The sequence below is a fragment of the Nerophis ophidion genome, linkage group LG17, assembly GCF_033978795.1.
Source record: "Nerophis ophidion isolate RoL-2023_Sa linkage group LG17, RoL_Noph_v1.0, whole genome shotgun sequence".
Lineage (NCBI taxonomy): Eukaryota > Metazoa > Chordata > Actinopteri > Syngnathiformes > Syngnathidae > Nerophis > Nerophis ophidion.
Window position 1 is genome coordinate 29,854,990 of NC_084627.1, and position 22,256 is coordinate 29,877,245.

The following is a 22,256-nucleotide window of genomic DNA, read 5'->3' on the forward strand; positions in this document are numbered from 1 at the left end:
TAATTTAGAAAATCTTATTCTGATTTTAACTCCTTCAGTCAAATAACTTTTGCAAAATATTTGGATTTTTTTTAGATGCACCAAGGTCCTACGTTGTAACCCTGGGTTGATTCCATTGCAGCTTTCTCTTAAAATGAATATGTGGTGTCGCACTGGCCTCTAGCGACAGAAGCTTGACATTGCAGATACTATGTGACCTCACAGGACCATTTAAATTGCATTGATTTTCAGTAATTATCAGAACCAAATGCATATTCTTAGACATATCACGCTGGGTTTCAATTGCAATATGATTATGTATCTGGGGTGTGGTGACGGGGTGCATGCCTGCATGTTACACCGGGTGGTTGTAATTTTACCCTCTGCCACAAAAAATCCTCAATGCACACTGTCTGAAACTTGCCAAAACATTCACTAAAACAACTCTGCACATTATCACTGTTTTTGAGAAGCCGCTGTGCAGGTTGTGGCACAAAGCTAACATATAGAAGCTGCATAACTTCTACATCACATAATTCTACAAGGTACATGAATAGAATACACACATTTTCCCCCTTCATGTGAATTGCGTGGCGAGACCAAACTTGCATTAGGCTCCGCCCTCTTTCAGTCCTACTACGTGTTCGGGCTGGTATCCTTAACTTACAAGCATCACGGGGAGAGGACGGGGAAAAAAGGGACATTAGCCCTTTTCATTATCCGCCATTAACGCCAACATCGACCCATCGAAGGTCTGTCAACTTGTTTTTTGTAAGACATCATTATTTTTGTCCGATGAAATACATATTTGAAGTTGAGAGAGACGAGAGGAGGTGATTGTCGGATATCTGATAGGATTTCTACTTTGCTATTTTTTCTTCCACGCGCGGATTAAGCAAACAGGTTTTTGACAAAAGTGTGGAAAAGTTGCAACTTCCAAGGATCTTTATGTTGGGAATCAAAGAAGGTTCTTGAGCAAAGAAAAAGAGAAGTCATCTTGAGAATGGCGCTTAAGGCCAGGGTGTTGTACGACTTCAGCTCGGAGAACCAAGGGGAGATCTCCATTAGTGAGAACGAGATGGTCACCCTGTTTAGTGAGGAAGAGCTGGAGGGCTGGTTGGAGGGGGAGAACAGTAGGGGGGATGTTGGCCTCTTCCCAGCCTCCTATGTGGAGATCATTAGGGATCACATCACCTCCAACAACAACAATGGTTTCTCCTCTCCTAAAGTTGTCACCCCCACTCATGTCACCTATTCTCAGAAAGGACCCGAAGCAGGAAGTTTTGGCAGCGGGGGAGGCAGCTTCCATACCAGCCAGGGCAGCGATGACGACTGGGACGACGAATGGGATGACACTTCTCCAGCAACGGACACCCCCAGGGGACTGGGTACCTCACCGCATTCCTTGTACCCTGTGACCACCTCCCTTCCGGGCAGACGCAGCAGCTCGCAGCAACCTCAGGCGAAGAGCTCAGCAACGGTGGGAAGGAACCTTAACAGGTTCTCCACCTTTGTCAAGTCTGGAGGTGAGGCCTTCTTGCTCGGGGAGGCGGCCGCTTTTGTTAGAGATGGGGACAAGATCTGTGTGGCAATGGGCAAGCACGGACCCGAGTGGCAGGAGGACCCGTACCCCTTCACCTGCAACATTGATGACCCCACCAAGCAGACTAAGTTCAAAGGCATGAAGAGCTACATGTCTTACGGCCTGACCCCGACACACACCAACGTTCAAGTCAACCGTAGGTAGGAAGCTTCTTGACTTTCCTCATACCCTTTTACTAAATGGTGGTGTGGCTTGTGGCCTGTTCCCATGTTCCCACTGTTTGCACCAAATTGCAAAAGCAGAACTAAGTGTGGCCTTTTGCTCTCAGGAATCCAGTGTTTCCTTTCTCATTGTTTCATTGTGTTTAGCCCTTAGATCAACACGTTGCTGTACACTAGTCCCTCTTATCTCTGTCCTCTCTTGCCCCTGTTATTACCAACTATTACCTCTCTAAGTACTTTAAAAAAGGTCACTAATAAAAGTGTTGTTGACTTTATGGACTACGTGTAGCAGGGAAATTCCACTGAATTGTATTGGGGGCCAGGAGGAGGAAGGGGGCATATTGATTGCTCCCTTCACTATTTGTCTTATTTTGAACATTCCTGGGAATGAGTGTCCTTCCATCCATCCATCCATTTTCTACCGCTTATTCCCTTTTGGGGTCGCGGGGGGCGCTGGCGCCTATCTCAGCTACAAGGTGGCGACTTGTCCAGGGTGTACCCCGCCTTCCGCCCGATTGTAGCTGAGATAGGAATGAGTGTCCTCGACAGTGGATATATGATTTTTGGTGTACTTTATTTGGGGTGGAGGAAATACCCTTGTCTACTGTGTAAAAAATCTGTAGATTTTACAAAACAAAACATAATTTTACTGCAGCTATTACAAGGGTTTTGACACCGAACAAATTAAACAGTTTTTAGTACTGTAAATTTCTGGCAACTGAGCTTGCCATTTTTAACAATAAAGGCTACGGTCAACGTTTTTACAGTGCATTACTGTAATTGAAAAAAACAAACATACAAAAAACAGTACCAGTCTCATTTTTACACAACATGCAAGATTTATTTGGACAACAGTCAAGATTAGGGCTGCAGCTGTCCGTTATTTTACTTATTGAGTAATCTATTGATTAGTTTGTTCGATACATTTAATAATCATAAACATACTTTTAATCCTCAGTGCAGATTTCAAGGAATATTACTGGAATAAACAAGTATTTTTCTGCATTCTTTAATCTAATAGAATTGCACTTTTGGCATGTGTCTATCAATTAAAAAATTAAATAAATAAAACACTCTCCGTTGTTTTCCGCCACTGTGTCTATCAATTAAAAAATTAAATAAATAAAACACTCTCCGTTGTTTTCCGCCACACACATCAAGGCACTCACGCACCGACGCCCTCATGTGCACTCTATTGCAATGTTTATTTTGTAATTAGACGATTGATTGAAGCAACAACATAAAACAAATTCTGAATCTAGATAAATATATTTGCTAAAATATTGTATTTAAGTCTGTAAGAATTAGGTTTTAGACTAGGGGTGGGCAATATCGCAAATTTGGGTATCGATACCGATCCGATCCGATACCGGCCAGTATCGCCGATACCGATACCGGAGGTGTCGTCATCTCATGGGCGGGGGGGACTTCGGGGTATCGATACTTTTGAAAAACAAATTTGTACTTTTGCCTTTATTAATTGATTATGATAATAATACAATACAGGACAACGATTTAAGTCAAAAAATAAAATATTTATTACAAAAGTAATATACATCCATCCATTTTCTACCGCTTATTCCCTTTTGGGGTCGCTGGCGCCTATCTCAGCTACAATCGGGCGGAAGGCGGGGTACACCCTGGACAAGTCACCACATCATCGCAGCAAAAGTAATATCAATAGCAATAAAGTAATGCAAATAAGGTGCAGACAACTACTGAACCTGGCTTGTCGCCTCAAAACACACAAATACTTAAGGTAAATAACAAAACTCTAGTTATTGAACAAAGTTGTAAACATGAACACAAAACAAAAGAACTGAGAAAGTCAAATAAAAAAGTAATAATATCAATTACAATAAAGTAAGTAGAGCAAATAAGGTGAAAACAAATACTGAACTTGGCTAGTCGCCTCACAACACACAAGAACTTAAGTAAAAAAGAAAACACTAGTTATTTAACAGTTGTAAAAATGAACACAAAACAAAAGAACTGAGAAATTCAAATAAAAAAGTAATAGTATCAATTACAATAAAGTAAATAGTGCAAATAAGGTGAAAACAAATACTGAACTTGGCTAGTCGCCTCACAACACACAATAACTTAAGTAAAGAAGAAAACACTAGTTTTTAAACAGTTGTAAAAATGAACACAAAACAAAAGAACTGAGAAATTCTTATCGTTATTTTAGTGCAATAAAATACTTTACAGTTTACAACCAAGACATTAAGTCGCACTGGAAACGAACGCTTGTGTGTGTGCGTGTCCGAGTGAAACTCGGAGCGAATTATACTGATGTGTGTGCGCGAACGCTTTTACCTACAAGCGTCATGTTAATTGTATGTATTTTATTTTATTTTGGGTTGAAGATGAATTTTTAAAGTGTTTTTAAATCTCGTTCGCGACCCATCACTAGGGAGGAGGGTGGAGTGGTGAGGAGCGCTGCGCTGCGCTCACATTTTTTTTAAAATCGGAGTGATTCGCTTAATTTGGTGAAGTATCGATACCATCACGCCAGTAATGATATGATACCGATACTCACCAAGTATCGATACTATCGATACTTGGTATCGATACGCCCAGCCCTATTTTAGACAGCATAAACCTTACTAGACGTAGGTGCTCTTTTTCTCTTGCTCCCACCTCTCTATTTAATCCCCCATATGCTAACTATATACACCCATGATTCACCTTACCGTCGTTTCCTTGTCCCCTGCAGGTACAAACATTTCGACTGGCTCTACGCTCGGCTGGTGGAGCGCTTTCCTGTCATCTCGGTGCCACATCTCCCAGAGAAACAGGCAACTGGGCGCTTTGAGGAGGACTTTATTTCTAAGCGAAGGAAAGGCCTCATCTGGTGGATGAATCACATGACCAGCCACCCTGTGCTGGCCCGCTGCGACGTCTTTCAGCATTTCCTCACATGTGGGGCAGATGAGAAGGCCTGGAAACAGGGCAAGAGGAAAGCAGAGAGGGATGAGTTGGTCGGGGCAAATTTCTTCCTCACGATCAGGTATGAACATCTTATGAATGCTACAGATGTTTTGAATCAAAGATTGTGTCCAAATGCACAAACAAAACACCTCATGTTTTTTTGTCAGATGTTCAAGTTAATTAATAAATTTCATTTTTAAACAGTAAGAGTTTTAGTGGTCGGGTATTGCCCTTATAGCAAAGTAATTGTACATTTCTTCAAGTCTTTGTGTTTTTTGTCCCAGGGAGATGTGAGCGAGAAAAGAATGTTTGTGGAGTAAAGATGATGTAATATTGGAAGTATTTGCCAAATAAGGCTGCAAGGCATCTCTTGGTAGCAAGAATATGCTCCGTTCTTTAAGAATGTCTGTCCTCCATCAAGCACGCCGGCTGTCCCACTTGACCTTCAGGAAGTGGAGAGCAAGATCGAAGGCTTCAAGACCTTCACTAAGAAGATGGACGAGAACATTGTGCTCGTCAACACCACTATCAATGAATTTGCACGCAAGCAGATGTCAGGATTCAAGAAAGAGTACCAGAAAGTGGGACAATCCTTCAAACTCCTCTCACAGGCATTCGAGATGGATCAGCAGGTCTTCTCGGCAGGTCTGAACAAGGCCATCGCGTATACTGGTGATGCCTATGAGGCCATAGGACAGTGTTTTGCAGACCAACCACGTCACGACCTGGATCCCATTTCTGATCTGCTGGATCTCTACAGAGGACACCTGGCCAACTTTCCTGACATCATCCATGTGCAGAAAGGTCAGGATGTTTAATGTCTGAGTAATATATTTTATTTCTACCAAAGGGTTCTGTTTAGTTTGGTTTACCACAGTATAGTTGTATACAGAAAGATTTAGGCTGTACCTCCAAAATGCCAAAATGTGTACCGAACTGGACCAAATCATATAGCTAGGTAAAAGGAAGCATTTGATAAAGCTGCACAAAAATACATACGTATTTAGATTTGCACCAACATTCATAACTTTTTTGTTTAATGAACTGCATCACATGGAAACGCTAACATTTTAATCAAAGACTCGAGCTGCATTTTCGTTAACATGAGGGGCGACACTCCTCACGTCCCGTTGACAATAATTAAATAACTCTTCTTTTGACTTGTCTTTGTTTGAGTACGGACATGAATGAACAGTTGAATAAGTTTTGCAAAACCAACTTTTCTTATTTATTTTACCTGGTTTAGTGTATTTGGGATCTGCATGAGTCCTGAATATTTACAATCAAACCATGAAGGCATGGCGGAGATATTTATTAAACAATCTTGCCTTCCTTCATACTTCCTCTAAAAGAGTAATTTGGAATTTGCCCAATTTGCGATGTTTTCCCCAAGTGTGACATCAGAAGTTATCTCCATATGTGGTAGACATTTACCCGATAGCTTTGCAAGAGTCTGCTATTGTAGTCTGATGTAGGGCTGGGCGATATAGACAAAATCTGATTTCCTGGTATTTTTAGGCCGAATTGCAATATTCAATATATTTCTGTATTTTAAACAAAACATGCGGTGTTTAGTTTAAACTAAATACCACCATACTGTTACTACCAGTGTTCTGAAAATTATTTTTAGAAAGTAATTAATTATAGTAACTTGTTACTTAACCAAAAAAGTAACTTAATTACTAAAGGAGTTATTCTTTAATAAATGTAATTACTAGGAAAAGTAACGGCAGCTGCCGGTGCGGGCACGTCGGCAGTGCGCAAAATCGTATGTAGCTGGGAGGTCGGTGTCGGGAATGCGCCAACTCCAGACCCGCGCCGGACTCTTCCTCAGTTACGGTGCCTGCCGGGCACCCCGCACCGAATGCAAACGGGCATAACAAAGGCAATTCAAAAGATACCGGTTTGGTGGTATCGTATCAAATGTATATTTCTTAAGAAAATATACTGGTATTAACTTTAATGCCGGTACACCGCCCAACCCTAATATGACGCTGCAGTATTTAAGTTCTTTTTTTCCTCTATCCTCATGTTGTTGGGCAGACTGGCACGTACATGCACATGCATACGCCGCTCTTGCTATTTCTAATACACAGTAGCATATAGTTCTTATATTAAAACAAAATTAAAGTTAAAGTACCAATGATTGTCACACACACTAGGTGTGACGAAATTATTCTCCGCATTTGACCCATAACCTTTGATCACCCCCTGGGAGGTGAGGGGAGCAGTGAGCAGTAGTGGTGGCCGCACCCGGGAATAATTTTTGGTGATTTAACCCCCTATTCCAACACTTGATGCTGAGTGTCAAGCAGGGAGGTAATGTGTTTCATTTTTTTTATAGTCTTTGGTATGACTCGGCCAGGGTTTGAATTCACGACCTACCGATCTTAGGGCGGACACTCTAACCACCACTGAGCAGGTATGCTCTAAAAAGTACAACAAAGATGACTAGGAGAAGACACAGTCAAAGTGGAGGCACATAAATAAGACCGCCCTCAAAATTGTGGATCCTGAAGACACGGTCAGAAAGTGACTTGAAGACGGTCGCGTAAAACATAATCTCTGCAAGCTTTTGACTAAAGATCCATCATTACGTGTTATGTAGACCAGAAGGGAGTATTTAAAATGTCGGAAAAAAACCACAGTGTAACCTCATTGAAGCATAACATGAAATTGAGGGATTTAACAGTAATGATCATTTTAATTGCAAAAAAAACCAGCTTTATTTATTCCGTACGCAACCCGAGGGTCCCTGGTTCAATCCCCACCTAGTACCAACCTCGTCACGTCCGTTGTGTCCTGAGCAAGACACTTCATCCTTGCTCCTGATGGGTGCTGGTTAGCGCCTTGCATGGCAGCTCCCTCCATCAGTGTGTGAATGGGTGAATGTGGAAATAGTGTCAAAGCGCTTTGAGTACCTTGAAGGTAGAAAAACGCTATACAAGTACAACCCATTTATCATTTATTATTTATTTATTTGAAATGTAAGAGCGCTTGGCTTTGTGTTAGGGATTTAATGATATGAAAATTTCACGTCACGGTTATTGGGACCAAAATTATCTTGGCCATCATTATTATTATCACGGTATTGTTGAATGTGTTAAAGACGTATTCATACGCCAAAACCTTAAACATTTTTTTCATTAAAAACATTGGATACAATAAATAGACACACAGTATACTTTTGTGGAAGAAAAAACATTAAAGTGGTCACATTATGAATTTTTTTACATGTAAAAGACTTGTTAAGACTTTTTTAAAGACGATAATGAATATGAATTTAGACCATTTCCCATTCATACGGAGAAAAATCTACAAGGTATACAGGACAATCTGACAGCCAAAATTAATTGTACGTATAGGAATTTATTTACTGCTCTTTCACATTTGAAAACAAAATAGTTAAACCAACTAAGTACATCAGAAGCCTCTCTATTGTAAAATAATTGAAAAATAAAGAGCAAAAATGATAACAGCCATTTTTCTTATTTGCCATAGAAGTGTCTTCTTGCAAAAGGTGCAGTGTGCGTCATATCAAGTGTTTTCATGTAACAATCAGAGCGTCAGCAATGGTAAAGTACAATAATTTACTGTTCGTAAAAGAGACTTTTAGCATCTCTGCTAAAGCTAAATGGTATACTTTTTCAGATTTTAGCAAACAGATATAACATCTACAGTACTACAACTGTATCTGCACAACATTGTGAAAAACAGACAGAGCGCAGACAGAGCGATTGTCTAAAAAGAAAGAAGGCAATTACGGCTTGCAAGCCTCAAACAGGATGTGGATTTGAATAATGTGGATAACGTTCAAATTTGCTCCGGTCATTTTTTATCTGGTATGTACAAATACATTTTTTTTTACCAGTTTTTGTGTCTTTTTTGAAAACATATTTCTAGTAAACAAAGACTAGTATTTATTTAAGCATGACAAGATGACATTCGCAAATCTTCCTTGCCTTCCTCACCCCACCACAAACTGAGTGTAAACACTAAAACAGACAAACTTTGTAGCTTGTAATGTCAGTTACTGTATAAAAACATGGTTAGGCATGAGAAGCTGACCTGAAATTATTTGAATAATTAATATAAATATTATAAGACAATTGTTTTTTTAATAGTTTTACTGCTGTGAATACACTACATCCACAGATAAATTAGCGTGTGCTTACTGTAAGCAGGGCCATTGCTAGGAATTCTGGGCCCCTGAAAAGATATTGTTGTGGGCCCCTCAACTCCATTTGTTGTCACCTTCAATTTTGTTGTTTTTCAGTGTTGTTGATGGTGTGTGGTGTAACACATCCAATTTGTTTCCTTTTTTACGATTAACGCCTTAACGAGTCAGAGTATTATTTTGTAAATGATGGCTTATTAGTTGTCTTATTCTCATTTCATTGATTTGAAACATGTTCTTACACATACATTTTCAATTAGTCACTCAACAAACAGGTAGTGGGTATTTTTTTGTATTTAACTAATATGCAAAAAAAAGTAAGTGTCCTGGTTCAAAATAGTCCACAGGTAAAGTAGTAGCTTTCAACATTAATGTGCAAGTATATAGCACATGGACTACATGGTTATAAAACAAATATCAGAAACAATGATAAACTTCATCTAATCTCAATTCAAGTTTTAATTGGCTTGTTTGTTCACTGTAAATCTAATCCAAAAACGAAACACTGGCTTTTTTCTTTGCAAATTTGCTGATGAGGTCTTTGAAGTCCAACTGTCGGCTTAGCTGACATTCAATTGTAAGTCTTGGAAGGCTGTTTAGCCTCTCTGGGCTTGAATTGGATGTGAAATAGTTCTTTACTCGTTTCAGTTTGCTAAACACCCTTTCTTCACCTGCAACAGTCACAGGTAATGTTATGATATAATAGTTAGTGTACAACTGTCAAAAATTCAAAATAGAATCTTTTACTTTGTTGTTGTCAGCATGCTGCCTTTTATTTTATATTGCTATGAAAACAAACAACAGATCTTTGAATAGTTTACTTTTTGGTATTCAGGCTATTCAAATGTCCCACTAATAGCACATTTTACTGGACTACATAGAACATATCATGATAACGTAACTGAACTTTGTCAGATGCTCATTATTAGTAGTTAGTAACCGCATTTCATTATTAATATTCATAAATTACCATTCTTAATAAATGACAGAACATCTGACTGTGGAGTCATATTTTTGGAGGTGTCCGACTTTTTTGTGGCCATAAACGCATCCCTGGAATTGGCTAAGTGCGAGCGGCATAGGACAGATGACAAAGAGTTGGTTTTGGCTTGGTTTGTACGGCAGAAAATGACCAGTTTTACTATATATATGTGTTTTACTTATGTTTTTGTGTGGTTACAGCCGAATATAAACAATTTTGCTCAGTAAAGTGATTGTTGGAATTCCTGTCCTGCTTAAAGTGTCTCGACAGACGTTGCAATAATTGAACAGTGTTGACAAACATTGTTTTATTTGTTGTGGCTGCTTGTCGTCAAAGACTGTCACTCATATAGTTGCATTGCAAATTCCTACAGAAAAAAATGTTTTGAGTTTATTTTGTCCAAATTTCAGATTGGATTTGATTTTGTGCGCTCCATATTCTTTGCTGTGCACAGACGACGTGTAAGTTGCTTACCTTTAGTAAGAACGTTCTTAATATTTAACCTGGGCCCCTGCTGTGTTGCTCCTACTCCTGGTCTCCTTCCCAACTCGTTTGTGATGTTCGGACTTGTGCTTTTTGGGGGGCAACCTAACCCTGCACGAGTTTGCTGGTGCTCGCTTAATTTTTAGGATGAGGCAGAGGGGGTTATTGAATTCATTGAATTAAAATATTGTATTACTTGTGGCTTTGTTGTTTTTAATTCAAAATAATTTGAATTAATATATATTACTTCAGTGTATGCATTATCATTTTGTCGTGAATTTTACTGGGCCCTCATGGGCCCAGTAGTGTGTGGGCCCTCATGGGCTGCGGGCCCTTAGAATTGTCATCACCTTTCTCCCCTATACGACAGCCCTGACTGTATGTAGTAGTAGGATTTCTCACCATTTTACCAACGTGACACTCCTTTGGGGAGTTAAGTTATTACTTGTGGCAGGGACTTATCCCAGATTTTTGACTTTAACATTATCATTCCATTCACTTCCACTGCAATGTTTACAAATGCTTCACTCCTCGATGGCGCCACATCTGGGTCCTTAACATTTTACACGTTTCCATCCACTGGCTTCAAACATGCATTAAATTGATCATTCTGGAGCCACAAATCGTTGAACTTGCACTTACCCATCTCGTGCAAGTAATTTTTTTTGCTTTGGACTTTTGTTAAATTTTCGCCGCTGCTTTGCTAAGCTGTAACAACAGAACTCGGTTTAGCTCGGTTGGTAGAGTGGCCGTGTCAGCAACTTGAGGTTTGCAGGTTCGATTCCCGCTTCCGCCATCCTAGTCACTGCCGTTGTGTCCTTGGGCAAGACACTTTACCCACCTGCTTCCAGTGCCACCCACACTGGTTTGAATGTAACTTAGATATTGGGTTTCACTATGTAAAGCGCTTTGAGTCACTTGAGAAAAAGCGCTATATAAAATATAATTCATTTCACAACTCTGCGCGCACAGCTCACTAGCTGGTGGTGCTTCATAAATTTGGACTGGGCAGCACAGGTTTAGTTTTGTTTTGTAGTTACGTTACAGCGTTTTTTACAAATCAAAACATTTAAAAGCATGACTGAAGTTTGTGCATGTTTTATATAACAGAATTTCAAGACTTTTCAAAATCGTTTGAAGACCTTTTATGAGATTTTAGGAGAAAGTTAGCAGTTTTAAGGCCTTATATTCAACTTGTTGGATTTAAGACTTTTTAAAACCCTGTGGATATTCTGTTCTGGTCTACATAAAATGTAGGGGTGGTTATTTGGTCCAAATTTTGCATATAATTGTTTTACAGACCATTTTCAAGCTGTTTACTGACTGTTTCCTCAAAATGCGCCATTTTTCGGCAGTCTTACCTGCCGAAGCCGTCCTCCAGGCAATGCCCCCTTCGACTGTGTCTTCCCTACATCAGCCATGTTGTAGTTTTTAGCGCTTACATAGCAAGTCTACCGACAGTTATATTTTAGAAATATACGCCAAATTTTTTTAGAAATGGCAACATTGGAGGGGGAAGAGCCATATTATTTATATTTGAGTGTTTATCTTCCATCCATCCGTTTTCTACCGCTTGTCCCTTTTTTGGGGTGGCGGGGGTTGCTGGAGCCCATCTTTTTACTTTTTAATTTGTATAGGTTTTAGTGGTTTTATACTGATAAACAAGTTTTGCACTTCTGATCTAGGTGATGTCACACGGGTTGTATTGCACCAAGTATAGATTGATCTCTGCTTAGAGAGCACAGTTTGTAGGTTCAATATGCACGGTTTAATGTCTTAGTTGCTCAGACAACAATGTGTTTATAAAAGTTCATATTGGAGTAAATCATTTCTTAATGTGGAAAGATGTCTCCTGTATTCGTGTTACCATTTCAGCTAGCTAGCAAGTTAGCACTAGTTTGCTTCTTTATGAATTTAGCAGCGTCACCGTGACTCACCGGCCATAAGTTTACCAATGTAAAGTTATCAATCACTATTTTCCGAAAAACATTTAAATTCAAAATGGAAATACTAACCGTTGGGAGTTTTATTGTGATTTGTCAATACTGTTAAATGTTACATACCAAGTGTGTGTGTGTGTGCAAAAAAATAGTTTCATAAAATCGCATTGTAACTTTTTGTGCAGTATTAGTCCAAGTATTGCCGCTTTTTTTGCCGAAAGGAATAATACAAATTTGTAAATGTCCTTGCTGCCTTCTTGTGGTCAACTGGAGTTTGAACTTTTTGTGAACCCAAAAAGCGCAAACATGCTTTCCAGATGTAGAACTGAAAAAAATAACTGCTCTCTATCACATAGAAGTTAAATGGTTATCTTGAAGTAAGATGTGACTCTGTAGTCTTGCCTACAATATTTTGAACCAACAAGTTAGTAGTAATATACTGTACACCAAGATTTGCACGTTTTGACTTTTAAGTTGATCTAGAGCAGGGGTCACCAACCTTTTTGAAACCAAGAGCTACTTCTTGGGTACTGATTAACACGAAGGGCTACCACTTTGATACACACTTAAATAAATTGCCAGAAATAGCCAATTTGCTCAATTTACCTTTAAGAAATAAATATATACATATATACATATATATATATATATATATATATATATATATATATATATATATATATATATATATATATATATATAAATGGGTATTTCTGTGTCATTCCGTCGTACATTTTTTTTCCTTTTACAGGTTTTTTGTACCGAATAAATGATGAAAAAAACACTTAATTGAACGGTTTAAAAGAGGAGAAAACACGAAAAAAATTAAAATACAATTTTGAAACAGTTTATTTTAAATTTTGACTCTTTAAAATTAAAAATTCAACTGAAAAAATGAATAGAGGAACTAGCTAATTCAAATCTTTTTGAAAAAAATAATTTATGGAACATCATTAGTAATTTTTCCTGATTAAGATTACTTTTAGAATTATGATGACATGTTTTAAATAGGTTAAAATCTAATCTGCACTTTGTTATAATATATAACAAATTGGACCAAGCTATATTTCTAACAAAGACAAATCATTATTTCTTCTAGATTTTTCAGAACAAAAATTTTAAAAGAAATTCAAAAGACTTTGAAATAAGATTTACATTTGAGTCTGCAGATTTTCTCGATTTGCCAGAATAATTTTTTTGAATTTCAATCATAATAAGTTTGAATACATATTTCACAAATATTCTTTGTCAAAAAACAGAAGCTAAAATGAAGAATTAAATTAAAATGCATGTATTATTCTTTACAATAATAAAAAAAATAAAATACTTGGAACATTGATTTAAGTTGTCAGGAAAGTGTCAGGGTTATTTGTTGACGAACCCAAAGATGCAGAGAAGGAGGGAGGCATTTTGCAGGAAAACATAGTTTAATTTAAAATACTACAACTAGAACAAACAAAGGGTACAAACAAAAAGCACGCACATGGGCGGATATAACAAACCAAGGGCTATGAACAAACTAATTGGAAGCAGGAAACAAAAAACAGTAAGCTACAAAACATCTACCAAATATAGCTTACCGCTACGCTGCATTCACACAACCAGTAGGAATGACAAGTAGAAAATGACATTGACACGACAGCAACGACAGGAGCGACATGTGGCAACGACAATGATCCAGCCCTGACTGGAAGACAAAGTGGGTACAAATAGGAGCGGGCTGATTGACTACAGATGTGGCCAGGTGCCAATCAGCCGCAGATGAGGTGACAACAGCACACAGGGAGACAAACAGGAAGCTGAACCAAAATAAGAGCACTTGACAGGAACTAAAGACAGAGGAAACAAAGACAAATGCAGAGGAAAAAACTAAAACATAGACAAACTGTCAGGGGAAAGCCTGACAGTAGCCCCCCCTCCCATAACGGATACCAGACGTTTCACGAATCCTCCCCCCATAGAAAAAAAACCAGTCCGGAGTCAAGGGAGGGTGGAGGGAGGACAAGGTGGTGGGCCCCCAGGCCAAGTGTCAGGCGGGGAAGAGTCAGGTGGCGACGGCGAATGGAACGCCGCTGCCATTTGCGATGCGGTCGCCCATGAAATGACCACCTCTGCTGGCCCACCGGACAGGATGGTGGTGGTGTCCTCTGCTCCTGACCCACCGGAGTGCGTGGTGGTGGCATCCTCTGCTGCTGACCCACCGGAGTGCGTGGTGGTGGCGCCCTCTGCTGCTGGCCCACCGGTGCGTGGTGGTGGCGACCCCTGCTGCTGGCCCACTGGAGTGCGTGGTGGAGTCCGCTGGCCCATCGGAGTGCGTGGAGGAGTCCGCTGGCCCATCGGAGTGCGTGGAGGAGTCCGCTGGCCCACCGGAGTGCGTGGTGGCGCCATAGGTTGCAGACCCACCGGAGGTGATGGCGCCGTAGGTTGCAGACCCACCGGAGGTGATGGCGCTGTAGGTTGCAGACCCACTGGAGGTGATGGCGTCGTAGGTTGCAGACCCACCGGAGGTGATGGTGGCGTCTGCCGGCCCATTGGAGGTGACAGTGGCCTCTGCCGGCCAACCAAAGATGGCACCGTCAGAGGCGATGGCGTCTGCCGGCCTACCAGAGATGATGACGCTGTCTGTTGCAGACCAACTGAAGATGATGGTGCAGACCCACCGGAGGTGATGGCGCCGTAGGTTGCAGACCCACCAGAGGTGATAGTAGCATCTGCCGGCCCACCGGAGATGATGGTGGCGTCTGTTGCAGACCAACTGGGACGAGTAGTAGCTGTGCATCCCCATCTGCACAGCCACTGATAGCCCCCCCCCTCAAGGGAAGGCTCCAAGACGTCCCCAGATAGGCCCACAGTCAACAGGGGTGGGTGGGATAGGGCTTGAAACGCGGCCAAACTTCTCTTTGATTGAGCTAATTGATTTAGCCATTAGCTCTAGCGCTAAATTAAGCCTCTCCGCCACGGACAACTCTGCGGGGTTCGTATTTGGCTGGATTATTCTGTCAGGGTTATTTGTTGACGAACCCCAAGATGCAGAGAAGGAGGGAGGCATTTTGCAGGAAAACATAGTTTAATTTAAAATACTACAACTAGAACAAACAAAGGGTACAGACAAAAAGCACGCACATGGGCGGATATAACAAACCAAGGGCTATGAACAAACTAATCGGAAGCAGGGAACAAAAAACAGTAAGCTACAAAACATCTACCAAATATAGCTTACCGCTACGCTGCATTCACACGACCAGTAGGAATGACAAGTAGAAAATGACATTGACACGACAGCAACGACAGGAGCGACATGTGGCAACGACAATGATCCAGCCCTGACTGGAAGACAAAGTGGGTACAAATAGGAGCGGGCTGATCAGCCGCAGATGAGGTGACAACAGCACACAGGGAGACAAACAGGCAGCTGAACCAAAATAAGAGCACTTGACGGGAACTAAAGACAGGAGATACTAAACACAGAGGAAACAAAGACAAATGCAGAGGAAAAAACAAAAACATAGACAAACTGTCAGGGGAAAGCCTGACAGAAAGAAAAGGAAGGAATTTAAAAGGTAAAAAGGTATATGTGTTTAAAAATCCTACAATTATTGTTAAGGTTGTATTTTTTGTCTAAAATTGTCTTTCTGAAAGTTATAAGAAGCAAAGTAAAAAAATAAATGAATTTATTTAAACAAGTGAAGACCAATTCTTTAACATATTTTCTTGGATTTTCAAATTCTATTTGATTTTTGTCTCTCTTAGAATTAAAAATGTTGAGCAAAGCGAGACCAGCTTGCTAGTAAATAAATAAAATTTAAAAAATAGAGGCAGCTCACAGGTAAGTGCTGCTATTTGAGCTATTTTTAGAACAGGCCAGCGGGCTACTCATCTGGTCCTTACGGGCTACCTGGTGCCCGCGGTGACCCCTGATCTAGAGAGATATAAAATGGTTAGTTTAAAAAACTTGTTACAGACTCAGCACCTTTTTTCAACCCACCAGTCTGTAGTAATGGATCTTTAACTTTGACCAAAGAGGTTTGGATGGTATTGTAGAACACCATTTGACTGGTAGCCTTCTTTTTTTGTCTATGTAACAATTTACAGGCAGACAACACTCACAAACCCTGCTACCCCAACTAACATCTGTTTTCACTTATGGAATTGCAAAGTCAGTTTGAGAAGAAGACTGATACCCAAAATTTTTTTTATCCTCTACTAGGAGAGCCTGAAGTGAGTCACTCGAAAAACACATTACAAACACAACAAACAGAAGAGCTTGCTTGCTGGTTTCCTGCAGTATGGGAGGAGGGAACCTCTCCTGGCGTGCAAAGTCCTTACGTTTGCCAAACCTGGGGGCACTGTTTCTATAGTCCACTAAGCTTTGCTCGCTAGATACAATTGCAGCCTGAAAACTCCATAGTCTATGTGATGAACAACTCTTCACCTACTTTCTCAGTGGAGTTTTCTTTTATATTATTCCAAAATATATTAGACATGGGAAGTAACAACTTGTATTACACGGCACCACAGATGTTGACCTCATTTAAGTGCAGGAATGTAGTCTGTTATTCCTTCAGTCTTTGGTTAGTTTGTGCTGCTCAACCTAAGACTAACGCTTTATTAATCAATCGATCAATCAATCTAATTTTATTTACTGCATATAGCCCTTAACCCATCCATCCATCCATCCATTTTCTACCGCTTATCCGCTTATTCCCTTTTAGTTCGCGGGGGGCGGGGTACACCCGGGACAAGTCGCCACCTCATTGCAGGGCCAACACAGATAGACAGACAACATTCACACTCACATTCACACACTAGGGCCAATTTAGTGTTGCCAATCAACCTATCCCTAGGTGCATGTCTTTGGAGGTGGGAGGAAACTGGAGTAACCGGAGGGAACCCACGCATTCACGGGGAGGACATGCAAACTCCACACAGAAAGATCCCGAGCCCGGGATTGAACTCCAGACTACTCAGGTCCTTCGTATTGTGAGGCACACGCACTAACCCCTCTTCCACCGTGAAGCCCTAGACCCTTAATCATGAGGGCTTAAAATGTATTATTAAACTAACAATTACATCCCCTCATCTAAACCCACAGTCGGGGAAGGAAAAACTAAAAAGAAAACCCTGATAGTAAAAAAGAAGATCACGGGTGTCAAACTCCTGGTCCTTTGGTATTTCATCCAACTTCAACAACACTGCTCAGACTTATTAAAACGAACAACCACGTCAAAACAACATTATATCTACAAAACCCAAAACCAGTGAAGTTGGCACATTGCATAAATGGTGGATAAAAACAGAATACAATGATTTGCAAATCCCTTTCAACCTATATTCAATTAAATACACCTCAAAGACAAGATACTTAATGTTCGAACTGGTAAACTTTGTTATTTTTGAAAATATTAGCGCATTTGGAATTTGATGCCGGCAAAATGTTTCAAAAAAGCTGGCACAAGTGGTAAAAAAGACTGAGAAAGTTTAGGAATGCAGTTCAATGAGGCGCGCATCATTCCAAGCCCTGGTTCACACCCAAACTCCGACAGCTGCGCAAGAAGAAGGAGACTGCTTGGAGTACCTCCAGAGAAGCGAAGTACCACTTCAACAGGGAAGTGGAGAAAGCTGAATCTGTGTACTCTAACAGTTCAGCTCTAATGACTCTGCAGCTGTGGGGAGAGGACTTAGGGCCCTTATGAATTATAAGCCCAAAGCCCCCCAGGCCCTGAATGACCAGACTCTCGCTCAGGGCCTCAACACACAATACTGTCATCACGAACGACCTTCAGCTCATCAAAGCTCTACTCCCGCCACCACCACCCCCCACCAACTCCAGCAGACGTAAAGGACTCCACGAACATCACAGGACTTCATCAAGGGCCCTCTCTATCCAAGAGGAGGATGTGTGCCGGCAGTTCTTGAAGCTTAACACGCCGAAGGCCCCCAGATACTTCGCGGATCAGCTGGCTCCTGTCTTCACTGACATTTTTAACACCTCTCTGGAGCTATGCCACGTGCCCTCCTACTTCCAGACCTCCACCATCGTCCCTGTCCCCAAGAAAGCATGGATCACAGGACTTAGTGATTACAGGCCGGTGGCACTGACGTCTGTGGTCATGAAGTCCTTTGAGCGCTTGGTCCTGCCCCACCTCAAGGACATCACCGCCCCCCTCCTGAACCCATTGCAGTTCGTCGACAGAGCCAACAGGTCTGTGGACGGTGCAGTGAACCTGGCCCTCCACTTCATCCTGGAGCATCTGGATTCCCCAGGAAACTACGCCAGGATCATATTTGTGGATTTCAGCTCTGCCTTCAAACTTCTCCCTGGACTGCTACGAGACAAGCTCTACCAGCTCAGCATGCCCAAGTCCCTCTGCAGTTGGATAAATGACTTCCTGACGATCCAAAGACAGCACGTGCGGCTGGGGAAGATTGTCTCGGACAGTCAAACCACGAACACTGGTCCTCCTCAGGGCTGTGTACAAACTGCTGCACCTCCAGTCACTAGTCGGTAAAGCTGCTCAAGTTTGCAGACAACACTACCCTCATCGGCTCATCTCGGATGGCTATGAGTTCGCCTACAGGAGAGAGGTGGTCCGGCTGGCGTCCTGGTGCAGCCTCAACAACTTGGAGCTGAACACCCAGCAAACAGTGCAGATGATCTTGGACTTTAGAAAAGTCAAAGCCCCACCATTCCCCGCACCCTGATTGACTCTCCCTCCCCTGTCTCTATTGTGGACCCCATCCGTTTCTTGGGCACCACCAGCACCCAGGACCTCAAGTGGGAGCCGACCATCAGCTCCCTCATTAAAAAGGCCCAGCAGAGTATGTACTTACTGCAGCAGCTGAAGAAACTTAAGGTGCCGACCGAGATGCTGGTGCAGTTCTACTCAGCCATCATCGAGTCCATTCTTACCGCCTCCATCACTGTGTGGTTCCCTGGCGCCACAGTCCAGGGAACAAGCATCGACTGCAGCGCATCGTACGTGCTGCTGAGAAGGTTATTGGCTGTAAACTCCCACCCCTCCAGGACCTGTTATCCTCCAGGACCAGGAGGCATGTGGTTCAGATTACAGCTGACTCTTTTCACCCTGGACACAAACTATTCTTCCCTGTCCCCTCAGGCAGGAGACTACGGTCCATCCAGACTCACACCTCCTGCCACCTGAACAGTTTTTTCCCCTCGGCCATCAGGAACATGAACAATAACAAGATCTGATATCTCAGTTACAGCTCATGTTATTCTGTTCTGTGTTATGTGTTTTATGTTGCACAATTGCACCAAGTAAAATTCCTAGTTTTTGAACCCGTTCTCAAACAATGGCAATCAAATCTATTCTGATTCTGATTCTGATTCAGAACAGGCTATTTGGGAACAGGTGGGTGCCATGACTGGGTATGAAAGCAGCTTCCATGAAATGCTCAGTCAGTCACAAACAAGGATGGGGTGAGGGTCACCACTTTGTGAACAAATGCGCAAGCAAGCAATTTGTCCAACAGTTTAAGAAAAACTTTTCTCAACGAGCAATTGCAAGGAACTTAGGGATTTCACTGTCTACTGTTCGTAATATCGTCAAAAGGTTCAGAGAATCTGGAGAAATCACTGCACGCAAGCGGCAAGACCGAAAACCAACATTGAATGCCTGTGACCTTCGATCCTTCAGTTGGTACTGCACCAAAAAACAACTTCAGTGTGTAAAGGATATCACCACATAGGCTCAGGAAAACTTCAGAAAACCACTGTCAGTAACTACAGTTTGTCTCTACTATGCAAAGCGAAAGCCAACAACACCCAGAAACCTTTTGCTGGGCCCGAGCTCATCTAAGATGGACTGATGCAAAGTAAATGAGTTTTCTGTGGTCTGACGAGTTCACATTTCAAATTGTTTTTGGAAACTATGGCTGTCGCTTCCTTCAGACCGAAGAGGAAAATAACCCTGACTGTCATAGGTGCAAAGTTCAAAAGCCATCATCTGTGATGGTATTATTGCCCAAGATATGGGTAACTTACACATTTGTGAAGGCATCATTAATGCTGAAAGGTACATACAGGTTTTGGAGCAACATATGTTGCCATCCAAGCAATGTCTTTTTCATGGACGCCCCTGCTTATTTCAGCAAGACAATGCCAAGCCACATTCTGCTCGTGTGACAACAGTGTGGTTTCGTAGTAAAAGAGTGCGGGTACTAGACCGACCTGCCTGTAGTCCAGACCTGTCTCCCATTGAAAATGTGTGGTGCATTATGAAGCGTAAAATACGACAACGGAGACCACAGACTTTTTAACAAGTTAAGCTGTACATCAAGCACGAATGGGAAATAATTCCACCTGAAGGGCTTCAAAAATTGGTTTTGTCAGTTCCCAAATGTTTACTGAGTGTTGTTAAAAGTAGAGATTTAACACAGTGGTAAAAATGTCCCTGTGCCAACTTTTTTGCAGTGTGTTGCCGCCATTAAATTCTAAGTTAATGATTATTTGCAAAATAAATTCAGTTTCTCATTTCAGACATTAAATATCTGGTCTGTGCAGTGTATGCAATCGAATATAAGTTCAAATAAGTAAGTTTGGAAATCTTTGTATTCTGTTTTTATTGACGATTTACACAACGTGACAACTTCACTGGTTTTGGGTTTTGTACTTGCATGCGGAACGAATTAACAGCAGAAAAACAGATTAATTATTTGCATCTAGCTTAGTGGCTAGCATATTACTAAATGTAAGAGAAGTAATTGGGAAGTACCACTGTTTGTATATTTGAGAGGTCTGAGGTCAATTTGAATGGTCAGAAGTTGGGAGTAGCGGTAATCCCAGCTAAGGGAGAAGAAGCTCGTTAGCTGTTTTGTGTGGACCAGACTTTTCATCTCCAAATTTAGGAATTGCATCCTGGGAAGTTACATTTAAAAGTTGATGATGTGGTAATAGCACACAAAGGCTATCAACATTTAAAGAATCCTTTGAATGCAGCACACAATTGTGTGGCTTCTTTTTTTGTTTTTATTGTCATTCATATTTTTTTTGATTCAATCCATTTTAGCTGCACAAAGCGGATTTAATTTTTAAAAAGCAAAAATCGTGTTTTGAGTAACTTGACGTATAGCAATTTTTCCTAAGGACCTTGAAATTCTGTTAATAGCTGTGACGTGTGTAAGCACCTAGCATCACGAATTGAGCACCAGCCATGAACTCTCTCGTAAGGTAGACCATCACTTTAAGCAAATCTCTATAGTTCACATGGGATACAACCTGAGCACTGTGACGCTGCGAATGATAGTTAAATCCACTCAAACAATTTCTTGGCCAGCATTAGAACCTGTTCCAATGATTCACAGAAATCGGTTTCACAGTTTTCCAGTTATGCTGCTAAATATCCAGCAAATTGTCTCTCTTCCCCAACACCTTTTGCTAAACCCTCCATAGCAGATATGAAAACTGATTATCTCAGGCCCAAACATGTTTTTGATTGAGTTACAAAGAGAGACTTTTACAAATATCAAGTTTTGCTTTCTTATAAAACGTTTGGTTTTACAGTAGCACCGATCAGCTCATCAGCAAAATGCAGAATCTGCAACTACAACTAATAATGGGTGGTGTAGTCATGACAAAAAGTAACATGAAATGTTTGCATTTGGCAGTTTTTTTTCCATGCAGCGCAATATTGCAAAAAGGGCCAGTGTAAAACCCTGCTGACCTAAATGTAGCTGTACAGTATCATCCCTCAGGTCCAAAGACTAACATCTGATTTGAATGAGCCCAGATTCCAGGGCCTTTTGTCCTATGTTTCCCTGGGACAGCAGGAATGCAAAATAGAGCAGTATCTGGATTAGTTTTCCCCTCCTCCTCTTTTTCCCTCTACCTCTTTCTCTCCTTCCTGTTGGTACTCGAGTTTGCAGAGAAGAGATAGAGACGTTTCCCACCAGCCAATAGTACAAAGAACACAGTTCAGATTACCGGCCGCTAATCGCCTTGGCAGCCAGAGGTGCAAAGTCCAAGTTTATTTCATTA

General features: G+C 41.2%; 1 protein-coding gene across 1 annotated transcript in view; it reads left to right on the forward strand.

The window, feature by feature from the left end:
* The first annotated feature begins 615 nt into the window (after nt 1-615).
* Nucleotides 616-22,256, forward strand: part of LOC133536314 (sorting nexin-18-like) — a 39,617-nt gene continuing 17,976 nt past the window's right edge. The window contains exons 1-3 of the mRNA XM_061876742.1: nt 616-1,722; nt 4,463-4,756; nt 5,099-5,481. Of these exons, the coding sequence (XP_061732726.1) occupies nt 983-1,722; nt 4,463-4,756; nt 5,099-5,481 (1,417 nt within the window). The 5' untranslated portion in view covers nt 616-982. The remainder of the gene's footprint in view (nt 1,723-4,462; nt 4,757-5,098; nt 5,482-22,256) is intronic.